The sequence below is a fragment of the Zootoca vivipara genome, chromosome 6 (genome assembly GCF_963506605.1).
Source record: "Zootoca vivipara chromosome 6, rZooViv1.1, whole genome shotgun sequence".
Classification (NCBI taxonomy): domain Eukaryota; kingdom Metazoa; phylum Chordata; class Lepidosauria; order Squamata; family Lacertidae; genus Zootoca; species Zootoca vivipara.
In genome coordinates this window covers 13,464,022-13,478,772 of record NC_083281.1, presented here as the reverse complement: position 1 = coordinate 13,478,772, position 14,751 = coordinate 13,464,022, and the positions used below count along the sequence as shown (strand labels likewise).

At 55.0% G+C, this 14,751-nt stretch overlaps 2 protein-coding genes across 3 annotated transcripts in view; one reads left to right on the top strand and one right to left on the bottom strand.

The window, feature by feature from the left end:
* Window positions 1–3,261: 3,261 nt before the first annotated feature.
* On the top strand, window positions 3,262–14,430 carry KCNK6 (potassium two pore domain channel subfamily K member 6). The gene is made up of 3 exons (XM_035118535.2): window positions 3,262–3,716; window positions 10,264–10,659; window positions 12,196–14,430. The coding sequence occupies exons 1-3, from the start codon at window positions 3,407–3,409 to the stop codon at window positions 12,429–12,431; spliced, it is 942 nt and encodes a 313-aa protein (XP_034974426.1). The 5' UTR covers window positions 3,262–3,406; the 3' UTR covers window positions 12,432–14,430.
* The window catches only part of LTBP4 (latent transforming growth factor beta binding protein 4), a 45,859-nt gene continuing 44,641 nt past the window's right edge, over window positions 13,534–14,751 (bottom strand). For both annotated transcript variants that reach the window (XM_035118512.2, XM_035118511.2), the window contains one exon: window positions 13,534–14,738. In XM_035118512.2, coding sequence (XP_034974403.1) covers window positions 14,590–14,738 — 149 coding nt within the window. In that variant the 3' untranslated portion in view covers window positions 13,534–14,589. The remainder of the gene's footprint in view (window positions 14,739–14,751) is intronic.

Sequence of the window (14,751 nt, the reverse complement as noted above, 5' to 3'; positions counted from 1 at the left end):
GCCAACCTAGCAGTTCGAAAGCATGTCAAAGTGCAAGTAGATAAATAGGGACCGCTACAGCGGGAAGGTAAACGGCGTTTCCGTGTGCTGCTCTGGTTCACCAGAAGGAGCTTTGTCATGCTGGCCACATGACCTGGAAGCTGTATGCCGGCTCCCTTGGCCAATAATGCGAGATGAGAGCGCAACCCCAGAGTCGGTCATGACTGGACCTAATGGTCAGGGGTCCCTTTACCTTCATCTTTATGAGACCTTAGATTGGCTATAACAGCAAATGTCTACAGGTCTCCCCAGCTGAGCCCTTCTCTTCCTCCCGTCTAGCCTGGAGCAGAAGTCCCCTCTGCTGCGGCACTGCCCCACATATCCTGACGCGGACTCTGACACATGAGGCTCTGTCCCAACAAGGCCTAGGACACCCTCTGCTTCAGCAGAGCACAAGAGGCCTCATAGAATGGTATCCATGGCAGACAGCCACCCAGCCTCTCCAGTCAAGGCAAGTCCACCAACTTCTGAGGGAGAACATTTCACTGCCAAACAGATCTTACCATCGGAAAGCTCTTTGTAATGTCCAGTTGGACTCTCCTTTATTGTCATTTGAAGCCATTGGTTCGGGTCTCCCCCTCCGGTGCAGGAGAAAACAAGCTTGCTCCATCTTCCATGGGGCAGCCCTTTCAGGTATTTGAAGACAGCTCTCAGAAGACAGAATCGGGATTCAAAATGACTAACAGATTGGAGAACAGCCCAAACGAAAACTAATAAAATCAGTTTCAATAGGGACAAATGCCAGGTTTTGCACTTGGGCAGGAAGAACCAGATGCACAAATACAGGATGGGGGACACCTAGCTTACTAACTACATGTGAAAAGGATCTAGGGGTCTTGGTGGACCACAAGCTGAACATGAGTCCACAGTGTGAGGCAGCAGCAAGAAAAGCAAATGCTATTCTCGGTTGCATCCACAGAAGTCTAGTGTCCCGATCAAGGGAAGCAATAGTCCCACTCTGTTCTGCCTTAGTCAGACCACACCTGGAATCCTGTGTCCAATTCTGGGCACCACAGTTTAAGAAGGATGTTGACAAGCTGGAAGGTGTGCAGAGGAAGATGACCAAGATGATCAAGGGTCTAGAAATCGAATCTTATGAGGAACGGTTGAAGGAGATCCCCTGATGTTTATTTGGAATCTCTATCCCAGCAGGAACTCTCAAAACAAAGCCAGGGAAGCAAGAGGAGGTTTGTGCTCATGATGGGATGGCAGCGTTTATATGCCACTCCACTTTCAAATGTTCACGGTAGTCACCCTGCATGTTTTCCTATCAGTGCTACTGCTGAATCCCGGTAACCTTCTATACCACAAATGTGGGTCTGGTATGTATCTGCCACTAAGGCACCATTAGGGCATCAGTGACATGCCTCAGAAGACACCCGCCTCCCCAAGTCTGGAGTGGCCACAGTTACCGGGAAATTGAAAGGAGGGTGAGAGACCTCCCCCCCCCACCTGCCACAGCCTTGCCTCTCCACACAAGCAGGCAAAGACATTACCAAATGTAGCAATTCACTGATAAATGCATTTCTGTATTGACTCAATGGGAAAACTTTAGAAATTCATAAGAAATCACATTGTACAAGTGATTGGTTTAAGAACAGCTTAGTTTATGAACAACTTGGATTAAGAACGCTGCAAACCTGGAAGTAGGTGTTTCGGTTTCTGAACTTTGCCTTGGAAGCAGAACAGGTTCCGCTTCCTGTTGAGTGTGTTCCATTTGTAAACTGAGTCCCCCGCTGCTACGGGAAAGCACACCTTGGTTCAAGAACGCTTTGGTTTAAGAATGGACTTCCAGAACGGATTAAGTTCGTAAACCACTGTATCAATCTCCTCAGTTCCAATGGCATTTAGGACCCAGGTACCTTAATCTGGATTCTAGAACTTAATCTGTTCCAGGAATCTGTTCGACTCCTGGAACTGTTCAAAAACCAAGGCACGGCTTCTGATTGGCTGCAGGAGCTTCCTGCAGTCAATCAGAAGCCGTGTTGGACATTCAGCTTCCAAAAAACGTTTGCAAACCGCAACACTCACTTCTGGGTTTGGGAGCCGATTTGTTCAGGAGCCGAGCCAAGCCATTTGACAACCAAGCTACAACTGTATAAGGGGAGGGACGAGTGAGCCCACCATAATCCCTGAGGTGTACAGTCACTTCTGTCTGTGGGGCCTACCCAAGGAGTCATGATATGCTGCCCCAAGAGTGTCAGACAGATAACCATCTCAGTCACAACGCCTACCCACCCCATAGTGGGATGAAGCCTGGACAGGACCAAGTGGTTTATTTGACTCGACTCAGGGACCAGGGAACTGTAAATACTTTCCTTTGGACTGGGATGGAGTATGGATGAATGACTGTATTTGAGTGACAGGGGCATGCCTGGATCTCAGGTTCTGCCTGTGACCACACTTTTTCTGTGATGCTTCTGGAAATGTATTATGGGAAACTCTTAAAAACTGATGTAATGGGGCTTTTGGCTGCTTCGTCTTTTTGGTAGTGGGAAGTCTTGTTGCAACATAAAGATCAGGCCTACAGACCGTTTTCCTGGCTGAAGTCTCCAAGGTTAGGCAATTATGGGGTGCTCCAATGACTCCCTTATACACCAGGGAGAGGCAATTCTAGATAATACTGGCTGTAGCCTCAAGGGGAAAAGCCCTCCCCACACCAGTGAAAGACACCAGAAAAACCCTCCCTGCAGGAATACCAGCCCTGCTGGGAATACTGGCCCGCTGCCCACGCCAAGCCTCCTATTGAGCAAATTCTTGCCCGTCCTGAAAACGCGCTTCATTTGGGGTGGGATGTGAAACGGAAAGACTTCGTAACTGCACGCGAGAATCTCAAGGCGATCTCTCAACGCCACTCGGTGCCCCACTTTCGCGCGGGGGTCGCCGTCGCTCGGGGACAAAGCAGCTGTTGGGAAGCAGAAGCCCGCGCCCCGCAGCAGCCGGGTAGGGCTGAGAAAGGCGCTTTCCCCCTGGGAAACACTTCGGCTGGCGGCTGCTCCAGGGGCAAATAAACAGCGTCTCTGAGAATAGGCAGAGCGCCCCACTCTCCTCAGCTGTGCCTTCCGGCTCGGCTAGGGCTGGAAGGGGCGCGTCGAGGCGCTTCCGCGTGCCGATCCGGGCCCCTCCGGGCGCTCCCTCCCCTGGGCGGCGCCGGCTGCAGCTGCCAGGTGCAACGCGAGGCGGGCGCGGCTCCGCCCGACGGGAGGGGCTTGGCTGGGCTGCCTAAGAGGCTGGCTCGCCGCGTCGCCGGGACAAGCGAGACGGAGTGGGGCGCGTGGCGGCCTCCACCCCGCTCCGAGAGCCGCTTCCCGCTGCGCGCGGTGCCCCGCCGTCGGCCAAGCGGGCAGGTGCTGTCGTCGGGGTGGCCATGCGGCGCTGCGCCCTGCTAGCCGCCTTCGCGCTGGGCTACGTGGGCTACCTGCTGCTGGGCGCGCTCATCATCTCGGCGGTGGAGCGGCCCTACGAGAGCCGGCTGCGCGCCGAGCTGCGCTCTCTCAAGGCCGCCTTCCTGCGGGAGAGCCCCTGCCTGCCCGAGCCCGCCCTCGAAAGCTTCCTGGGCGCCGTCCTGAGTGCCAACCGCCACGGCGTGGCTCTGCTCCGCAACGGCTCGGCCGCCCCGTCCAACTGGGACTTCGCCTCCGCCTTCTTCTTCTCCAGCACCTTGATCACCACCGTCGGTGAGTCGCCGGGCGAGACGCGCATCTCGCGGGCCGGGACGGGGTGGAGGCGCTCACCTCTCATTCCCTTTGCGCCTCGGAGACTCCAGCCAGGGCTCCGAGGCGAGGCTCCCTCCCCGCGGGGCCCCTACGCCTGTCCCCGCTAGGGCCGCCTGCGCTCTCCAAGGGACGCCGGTGCTCAGCGCCGCTTTCCCTGCTCTCTTATAAGGGGAAAGTTTTCTTTGCGCTTATCGCACCGTGCAGCCGTCCGCTTGTTTGCTCAGGTTCCGCAGAGTTCAGTGTGACTTACTCTCGAGTAAGCACGCACTGGAATAATGCATCCTGAAGTGAGTCTTCCTTCCAGCTATAGGAACCTGGCAGTTTGGGGAGTTGGGGGGGGGCACGTCCATCCAAGTGTGAGGGCCAGCAGGGGGTGGCAGGATAAGGCAGACTGTGGTCCTGGGCACAAGGTGTCAAACACAGAGTTGTAAAGTTGGAAGGGACTCCAAAGGGACATCTAGTCCAACCCTCTGCACTCCAGGAATCACAGCTAAAGGAGGGGGGGGCTGAGAGGTTTTTTTTGGGGGGGGGTCACTTGCAGGATGGTGATGTAGCTTCCTGGTTTCCAGCTGGAAATTTGTATGGGGGGCTTCTGGCTTGAAATAGAGGAACTGCAGTCCTGCAGGGGTGAGAACTCTCCCCGCACAGCACCTTGACCCACAGGGCCATATCCTGCTTCTAGGAGCTCAGTACCAGAAGTAGCACCAGCTAGTCCTCCAACATGAGGAATCTTGGTAACCCTTACAAACCCCCCCTGTGGTGCTGGTCTTACCGAGCCAGCCAGTGCCAGGATTACTGCCATGCTGGGGCAGTTGTGGGGCTGAACATGTGGCTTAAGACATGACCCCCACCCCACTCCACCAGCCTCTCCAGCTCAGCTTCCTTGTTCCTGCTTCCTCCAAGAGGCTCTGGTAGCTACCCTTTGCGGCTAAACGGTTTCTTCTTTTCCAGTGTTTCCTGCAAGCGAGCAATGGAGGTGTGTGTGTGGGGGGTTGCAGAGGTTAACTGCAGCCAGCTGTGTCTGCCTGTGGGGCGGGAGAGCCTGACCCTCTCTGGCTGTGCTCTGCCCAGGAGTCGCCTGCCAGCACAGCTTCCTGATCCAAGTTCCCTACATCCTGTTTTTATCCTGGTGGGTGTGGACAGAACAAGGACTGAGTCACTCCCCAGCTGTACAGAAGTCCTGGACAGCAGAGCTAGGCCCAGTTCCTAGAGGGAGGCGGCTGGGGTGACATTTGGGAGGAGAAGTGCCCATCTCTTCCAGCACTCTGTCCCCACAGGGGCCAACCAGAGGCCTCTGGGGAAGAAGCCTGCAAGCTGGACCAGGCAGCGCACAGTTGAACTGGGGAACTCCCTCCTGCAGGAGGCAGTCATGGCCCTTAACTTGGGTAACTTTAAAAGAGGATTAGACAAAAGGGGCCTCTTGATGGCTCCACAGCTGGAGGCACTGATGATGTATATCTGAATCCTAGTTGCTGGAAGCCACAGAGTGCTCTCGCGCTCTGTGTGGCCTTCCATAGCTGCCAAGTTATCCCTTTTTTAAAGGGATTTTCCCTTATGCTGAATAGGCTTCCTCGCGAGAAAAGGGAAAACTTGGCAGCTATGGGCCTTCTCATAATGGCCATCTGTTCAGCCACTGTGAGAACTGGAGGCTGGACTAGATCTTTGGCCTGACCCAGCAGGCTCTCCTTCTGTCCTTCTGACCAGCAGTGACCCCACCTGGTTCCCCCAAGCAGCTGGCGGGGGGGGGGCTTTCCTGCCTCTGACTGTGGAGGGAGAGACAGGGCCAGCAGAGCAGTAGGAGCCATCCGTGTTGCCTCTCAGGCTCAGCTGGGGCAGTTGAGTTGGGATCCCTGCATTTCAGGGGGTGGGACTGGATGACCCTCGACAGCTTTCAGCGTCTCAGAGGCCAGGGGAAAGTTGCGGCCTGCTCTTGGTTCTTGGAGGGGGAAACACCTGAGCATCTTGGAAAGTAGCAGGCAGCGTGTTCTCTGCAGGAAGTCTCTCAGCGCTCAACCGCAGCCCTCTCGAGAGGTTGCCACATCTCCGTGGGGATGCTGTAGAGCTGGGAAATGGGGAACCTCTCCTGGGCCTTGAGCAACTCCCCTGGGAGGGAGCTGGCCTCATTTTGGCCCCCAAGTGGCTTTAAAAGAGGATCAGGCAAATTCATAGAGGAGGAGGAGGAGGACTGTCAATGGCTACTAAGCAAGATGGTAATTGTCTCTTGGTCTCACTTGCTGGAAACCACAGGAGGGGAGAGGGCTGCTCTTGTGCTCAAATTCTGCCTTGCGGCTTCCCATAAGGGGCATCTGATTGGCCTCTGGGAGAGCAGGATGGGCCATGGGTCTGATCCAGCAGCCAGGCTCTTCTCATAGTCTTACGGAACCTCCAGGTCCAGAGGTAGTCTATCTGGATTCCTGGGTTCTTAGGGGTATTTGGCATAGCTGCCAAGTTATCCCTTTTTAAAAGGGATTTTCCCTTATGCTGAATAGGCTTCCTCGCGAGAAAAGGGAAAACTTGGCAGCTATGGTATTTGGCCACTGTGAAAAGATGGGCCATTGGCCTGATCCAGCAGCCAGCCTGCCTCTTCTTAGGGTCTTATTTTTGGATCCCTTTAATTTAGGGGGAAAGGCAAATAAGGGGGGCAGACATGACAGAGATTATGCCTGAAGTGGAGAATGTGGGTCATACTTGAACCCCACATAGGGGTCACTCACTGCAGCTGAAGGTTTAGAGATTCAAGGATGAGCAAAAGGAAAGACCTCTTCACACACTGCAGAATTGGGTTTTGCTGCTCTGGGATGTCAAGGTGCCCATCAATTTGTATTACACAAATTTATTGGAGAGCAGAACAGGGCTCTCAGCGGCTGAGAAACTTGATTACGGCTCTGCTCATCTTCCCCTGTGAGGGGCAGGGGAGGCCCCTGCACACCAGCAGCTGAGAAGCACCAGTGCTGCTGGGCAGGTCTAGGTGGGCCTTTGGTCTGATCATCTAGTCCAACCCTCTGCGAAGCAGGAATTGCAGTTAAAGAATATCTGACAGGTGGCCATCCACCCTCTGCTTCGAAACCTCCAGGGAAGGAGAGCCATAATTTCCCCCAGAAAATGGCCCTTTTTGTGCTTTGTCAGGGTGAGAAAATTCTGCATTTTCCTGGTCTTGAAATCCCTGCCATCGAGCTACTCTTAAGGGCCTCTTGCGATTGGCATCTCCTTGGAGAGACTCTCCCAAGGGAAGAGGGAGCTGGACAAGTAGGCAGGCCAGATGTGCTGCTGCTGCTGCTGCTGCAGCTGCTGCCTCTACTTAGCCCACGGACGGAGCAGCCCCACCCAGGGCAAGGCTGCAGTCTTGGCCTCCCTGGACTGGCACCCTGCCAGCCCTATCTGGGTTCATGGCTCTCCCCTCTCCCCATCTGAGGTGAGGCAGCGCCAGATCTTGCCTTGAACAGGCAGAGGGGAGGGAGGGATGGCAAGAGTGGTGCTGCCTGGGCATCAAAGGAGGGCCATTGCCTAGCCAGGGCATCTATCCAGTGCGGCTCATCGGGTGGAACTGGCTGCCCATTTACAAGGCAGGGGCTTCCTGGTTGGCACAATGTGTGAATTGCTATGATTGTGCTGTTATAATAATTGGGTTTCCCCAGCCACTCTGGGCAGCACCCGACAGATTAAAAACAGAATAAAACATGAAACATTAAAAGCTTCCCTAAACAGATGTCTTCTAAAAGTCAGATAGTGGTCTATTTCCTTGACATCTGATGGGAGGGTATTCCACAGGTTGGGTGCCACCACCAAGAAGGCCCTCTTCCTGGATCCCTGTAACCTCACTTCTCGTAGGGAGGGAACCACCAGAAGGCCCTTGGAGCTGGACCTCAGGCTGAATGATGGGGGTGGAGACACTCCTTTGGTATACTGGGCCAAAGCCATTTAGGGCTTTCAAGGTCAGCACCATCACTTTGAATTGTGCTCAGAAACGTCCTGGGAGCCAATGTAGGTCTTTTAAGACTGGTGTTATATGGTCTTGGTGGCCGCTCCCAGTCACCAGTCTAGCTGCCACATTCTGGATTAGTTGCAGTTTCCGGGTCACCTTCAGAGGTAGCCCCACGTAGTCCAAGTGGGAGATAACCAGAGCATGCACCACTCTGGCGAGACAGTCTGCGGACAGGAAGTGTCTCATCCTGCATACCAGATGAAGCTGGTAGACAGCCACCCTGGACACAGAATTAACCTGTGCCTCCATCGACAGCTGCGAGTCCAAAATGACTCTGCACACCTGGTCCTTCGGGGGCACACTTGCCCCATTCAGGACCAGGGAGTCCCCCACACCTGTTGTTGGAGGCTGCCTGTCTTCAGCATCACTGGTCAGAAGGATGGGTCACAGGTTCGATTTAAAAGCTTATACAGTAAATTAAGGTGTAGCCCTGTTGAGGTATTTCTTGTCCCCTTGTGTGATGTGTGTGTTTGTGTGCATTTAAATTAACTGAATAGAATGAAAGTTTATGAGTCATTTGGGGTGGGGAGGTAAGAGATAGAGGGTGTATGAATTTTTTTAAGTTGCTATGTTGACAATATGGTTTTATAGATTATAAACGCCTTATTGATTTGTTAATTGTGTAATATGACTTATGCTGTAATTGTGACCTTTAGTTTGTTAAATAGTGTTTCGTTTATGCATTGATTCAATTTGTTTACTGCCCTTCATCTGTGGATCTCATTGGTTCACCACATAACAGTACAAGATAAAAACAAAATTCATCATAAAAACAAGAACCAAAAACCCTGCACAACCCCCTCTCCCAAAAAGACAGAAGCAGAGTCTAGGCAAGTTCATAAGGGAAGAAGAAGCTGTCCTTTATATCTTTTGGTTTTGTAGATCGTAAGTGTTTAACTGATGATTTGCTAATTACATTATAGGATTTTTGCCGTACTTAGAATCATTGAATTGTAGAATTGGAAGAGAACCTCATGGTCAACCCCCTGCAAGGCAGGAATCTCAGCTGAAGCATCTGTGGCAGATAGCATCCCAACCTTCAAGGAAGGAGAGGCCACCACCTTCTCAGGGAGCCCTTTCCACAGCCAAACAGCTCTTTCTGTCAGTTACTTAGAGTAGGCATCCCCAAACTTCGGCCCTCCAGATGTTTTGGACTACAATTCCCATCATCCCTGACCACTGGTCCTGTTAGCTAGGGATCATGGGAGTTGTAGGCCAAAACATATGGAGGGCCGCAGTTTGGGGATGCCTGGCTTAGAGCTTGGTGCGGAGAACGCCATGGTTGCAGGTTCAATCCCCCTAGGGGACAGCTGCATATTCCTGCATTGCTGCGGGTTGGGATGGATGAGCGTTGAGGGTCCCCGTTCCAACTCTACAAATTCTATGATTCTAACAGATTTCTTTTTGAGGGCCTCCTGGATGCCAGCAAACCTTTGGCTCCTCTCTCCCTGGCAGCCTTGGCTCTATTTTCTTTGACTAAAAATAGCCTCCTGCTTCAGCCGTTTGTTCCTCATATGATCGGCCTTTATCTCGCACATGTCAGCATCCTTTGTGCGCTGCTGGGAGGGGGAAGCTCTTTGCCAAAGCCCCAAAGCCTTTCCCCTGCTGTTGCTATGAGAAGAAGGCTCCTCTGGAGGAACAGCAGGATCATGTGGCCCACTCACGTCTCGAGGGTAGCTCAGCCTCCCTTGCCCCAAAGTTTGTGTTTATTGCATTTATATCTTACCTTTTTCCTCCAAGGAGCTCAAAGTGACATACATGTGTCTTCCCCCCCATCTCATTTAAACTGCACAACCCTGTGAGGTAGGTCAGGCTAAGAGGCAGACACTGGCCCCCAGGGTCACCTGGTGAGCTTCATGGCCGAGGGGGGGGGCGGGATTTGAACCCAGGTCTTTTGAAGGTCCTAGCTGGGTGGACACTAATCACTGCACCATACTGGGAGGACTGATAGTTGTCTGGCTGCCTTCCTTCCTCCATTCATATTTAATAATAACAATAGCAACCTAGTTTTGCAAGTCAAAGGGGCAGCAGGTGTCTTTGCTGAGGTGACTTAATGCGTATCTGCCTTCTGTGGGGCAACAAAGATCTGATCTGATCTGCCCAGGTCCTCCCCCAGGACCCCTGGAAGCCACCCCCAGCCCCACACTGCTCTTTTGGTGATCCTGTTCAAGGTCAGATATCCAGATATTCCTTTTAAATCAGTTGTTCCCAAAGTGGGCAGTGGAATTACCTGGAGGTGGGGTTGCTAAGAGACAAGGGGGCGGCAGAGCTGGCAGATTTTGAAAAGCTGTTTGTTGAATTAATTCAAACAAAGAGTGTCAATTTTCCCTTGGAAGGTGGCGGACTCCCCTCGGCTGGAGGTCTTTAAGCATTGGCTAGAGGGCTTATTTTGAGCTGGGACTCCTGCCTTGCAGGGGGGGTTGGACTAGAAGACCCTTGGGGTTCCCTTAAGACCCCTGTGCCCCTCCTTGCCTCCATGACTCCTCCTGCCAGCCGTTGCCCTTCTCCCTCCCTCCCTCCCTGCAGGCTACGGCTACACCACCCCTCTCTCGGACGCGGGCAAGGCCTTCTGCATCTTCTACGCACTGCTGGGTGTCCCCTTCACCATGCTGGTGCTCACGGCCACTGCCCAGCGGCTGGTGGGCACCTTCACCTCCGGCCCCTTGGAGTACCTGGCACTGCGCTGGGGCCACAACCAGCGGGCGCTCTCCTGCGGGCACCTCATCTTCCTGGCACTGGTGGTGCTGGTGGCCTTCTTCCTGATCCCCGCCTCCATCTTCAGCGGCCTGGAAGAGTCCTGGAGCTTCCTGGACGCCTTCTACTTTTGCTTCATCTCCCTCTGCACCATCGGCCTGGGCGACTACGTCCCCGGGGAGCAGCCCGGCCAACGCCTCCGCTCCCTCTACAAGATCTCCATCACCGGTGAGCATCTCTGCGCCAGCCAAGGGCAAGGCGGGCAGCGGGGCTGAGCAGGGCCGGGTTTAGGTCTGATGAGGCCCTCAGCTCCTGAAGGGAATGGGGCCCTTGATATGTCCAGCTGTGCTTTGTTAACAACAAACGGTCGCTGTTTTTTGTGTGGAATATATGCTAGAGATGGTCATTTATGGACCTAAAGCCATTTGCACGTGTTGCCATGCAACCAGTCCATGCAGAATATAGGCACCCTATATAGAGAAAGGAGCAAACAAGGGATATTTGAGGGAGCAGGCAAGCAGGCAGGGCCCATGACTTACATCCTAGGAGCCGACACAACACAAAACACTTGCTGTGTGTAGGTTTTATTTTATTTGTTTTTTATCTTATATTTTGGAAATGTACATCCAGCTTTTTTTTCCTTTAAATTTTTTTGGGCCCTGAGCCAGGGCCGTCCCTAGGCCCGGGCTGGGTGGTGCAAGGCACCAGGGCGCCTGGCCATCAGGGGCGCGGAAGGGGCACCGAACGCTGGTGTCTGCCTCCGCGCACCTCTGCTGTTGAGCGGCTTCAGGCAGCCTGGGGCCGGCTGAACAGGGAGCGCTGGCCTGGGGCCGGCTGAACAGCTGAGAGGCGCGGCGCGGCAGCCCCAGGCTCATCCTCCCCACGTGTCTCCGGAGCTTAGCGCGGGGAGCGGGAGCCTGGGCCTCTCAGTTTTTGAGCGGCTTCAGGCCACTCTCCGGAGGCACGCAGGGAGCGTGAGCCTGGGGCTGCCTCCTCCGCACCTCTCAGCTCCCCGCGCGCCCCTCCTGCCCGCCTCACTCACGGGGGGCGCCGGAGGGATCTCGGCACCAGGGCGCCAGATATGGTTAAGACGGCCCTGCCCTGAGCTATAGCTTGTTTAGCTTATACCTACCGTAAATTCGGCAGTGGGTGTGAGGATAGTTACAACTGCAGGACTCCCTGCCGCAGGATCCAGTGGCGGCCACCGACTCGGATGGCTTTGAAAGAGAATTGGGCAGATTCATGGAGCAGAGATGGCTCCCAGCCAGGATGGCTTTGCTCTGCCTTCCACCGCTGGAGGCAGCCGTGCTTCTGAATATTAGTCGCTGGAAACCGCAAGAGGGGAGAGTGGGTCATGTTCTGCTTTTCTCACTGAGGCACCTGGCTGGCCAGTGTGAGAACAGGACTTTGGACCAGGTGGGCCCTTGGGTTCTTCTTGCAGAGCTTCCATGCGCAGGGACAGTCTACCTCTGAAACCTCGGGAACCACAGGGGGAGAGTCCTCTTGCGCTTCCCACCGGGGCAAGTGGTTTGCCGCAGCATCCAAAAGCTGGCGGTGGTCTTTTTCAGGGAAGGCGGGGGTCCTCTGAGCTGCCCCAAGCGCCACAGCCTTGGCTGGAGGAAGCCCAGCCAAGTGGGGAGAGGGTGCAGAATACCAAGTGGTGGGTGGGACGGCAGGCGCTTCTGCCTTGTGCCAACCCTTGTGGGGAGGGGGGCGCTGGTTCCGCCTGCCTCGCCCTGCTACCCCCCTTTCTTTCCCCTCCAGTTTACCTCCTCCTGGGGCTGATGGCCATGCTCCTGCTTCTCCAGACCTTCCACCGGCTGGCCGAGCTGCACGGCCTCTCTGACCTGGTCTTGCTCCCCCGGGAGCAGCCCTGCGAGGAAGACCACCAGCGCATCTTGGACGAGCCCCCGCCTCCCTCGGAGCCCCGCCAGGCGGAGAAGACCCCCGTGCAGCCCAGCCCTGGGGGGCAGGCCAACTACTCCTCCATCAACAGATGATCTGGCCCAAAGCTGCAGGGGGGGGGGTAAATCCCCACAGAGCCCCCTTTCCTGGGGAGTGGTGGTGCCTGTTTTACTCCCCCTCCCACCCTGTATGCTGAGCCTCTGCCCATGTACGAAGCTTCCTTCTCCTTGGCCCTGTGCTATTTATTGGGTGCTGGCCAGTCTCTGGGGGAGAGGGGGGGGAGAGAGAAAGCCCTTCTCTCCAGGGAGGGCCTGAACAAAACCTACATGGGGGAGGCGATGTTGTTAATCTGGGCTTTCAGATTAACATTTCTAGGGTAGTGATTTTATTTGAAAAAGAACAAAGAATGACGTTGGAACTCATGGACACTTGATTCCACACAGGGACACGAGATTCTGCCGTTGAGGGTGGGCCTCTCTCATGCCCCCCACCCCAAATGGCACATGCTCTGTTGCTGGCCCCCCACTTGTCTGAGGCTGCCTGGATTTGCCCTGAGCAGATTCAACAAGGCCCCTGGTTGGGTATTGGGTCGCCCCTCGTCCTGCCCCCCTTTGTGGGAGGGGCGGGCTTGCTTTACACCCTTTCCTCCCCGCCCCCCCAACTTGAAGAGAGCAGCTGTTGAGTTTTAATTTAAACTACAAAACGTGGGCTTCCACCTTGCAGAACCTCATTTCCAGCCAGGACCAGCTTTGCAAGAGCTGAGCTACCCTGCTGCTGTGTGGGTGGGTGGGTGGGTGGGATTGGCCACAAACAAGACTGAAAACGGAGCGGGGGGGGCAGGTTTTGGGGTGGGAGGGAGATAGGAGTCGACTCACCAATATGAAGTGCCTTTTTTCCCCTTTTGCTTTTAATGTACACTTTAATACTTTGTGGAATGAATGGAGAATATTTAAACGGATGGGTCTGGCTTCTGTGTCCTTCAGGGCAGTTAGCGGATGGGGGAGGGCAGGTTGGAGTCACACACACAAACACAAACCCCCTGGCTGATTTGAGAGCAGGAGACCTCTCAGTTGCTCTGCAGCCCTTGTCTACCCCCAGCCCTGGAACTGGGCTCTTTCCTGCCCCCTGCAACCACACCCTGCCCTCTCCCCTCCCTGCCCCCATCTCTCTTTCCCAAGGGACAGCCACTCCATCACCTTTTGTAGAAAACCTTTATTGTTCTAGTAACAGCAGTGAGGGGGTGGCGATGCCCCAGGAGCACCCATCTTGGGGTGGGCGAGGGGGGAGGCCTAAGCCAGGCAAACAGGGGGCTGGCCCTTGTTGCCTCAGGGTGGTGGTGTCTGGATCTCTGTGGGGCTGGCTGGGAGTCTGCTGGAGCCAATGGGGGGGGGGGTTGAAGCCCTTCTCTGCCAGTTCTGGAGGCTACAAGACCAAGGGGGTATGTGCACCCAGTTATGAATGTATTTTTCCGAAACCAACCCCCAGGGGGGTTCTTCTCCCCACCCTCATTACAGCTTTGGGATGGGGGGGGGACGACGACACTTGCCCCACATCCCAGCAGGGGGGGTGGCAGCCCACCCAGTAAGGCATCCCGGCTTTCTTTGGCGAACAGACTGGGTTGCCCAGGGGGGCACCAGATAATTTGGCCCAGGCGGACTCTGGGGCGAGATTTGTGAGGTTCCAGCATCTAAAGGCCCAGGGGGCTGGGGATGTGTGGGGAAAGGAGGGCACAGGGCCTCGTGCAGAGTGCCTCTCTTCCTTGCAGAGGCGATGCAGAAATAGCCTCAGTGCCACCCGCCCCCCGCAGCTGGCGAGGAAAGTGGCCTGGCCTTTACAAAGACATCTTCCAAAGCCAGAAGAGCAATGGGGCAAATCCAGTGGGGCAGAATGGAGGCTGTTTAAATGGGGTGGGGGGTGGGGACAAGCTCAGTTTGCTGAATGCCACCTCCCTTTCCCGAGTAAGGCATGCCTGAAGTTCAGGTTCTTTTTAAACTACAAATATTTCCTCAACGATGGGCTATTAAATCCTACTTTGAGACTTCTGCGCTGATGCAGCAGGCAAAGTTGGCCCAAACTGGAACTGTTCCCCCCCCCCCCAAAATATAAGTGCATTTCCAGGCTGCCTCCTCTGGGTCTCCCTGGGTGAGGAGCCTCCATTTGATGGGGAGGGGGGAGGATTTTGTCCTGGGTTGCCCCCCCTCCCAGTATACAGGTAAATAAATACTTTCCCCCAGCCTCTTCCTCCCCCCTTGCTCAGGCTCGACTGCGGGGGGCAGGGACGCAGCGGGGGGGCTGCCCAGCGGGCACAGTGCCACGGGGGCACAGGCAGCGGTAGGAGCCCTCCATGTTGAGGCAGCGCCCCCCCGGGCAGAGGTGCTCTGACTCGCCACACTCGTCGACATCTGCGGAAGAGGG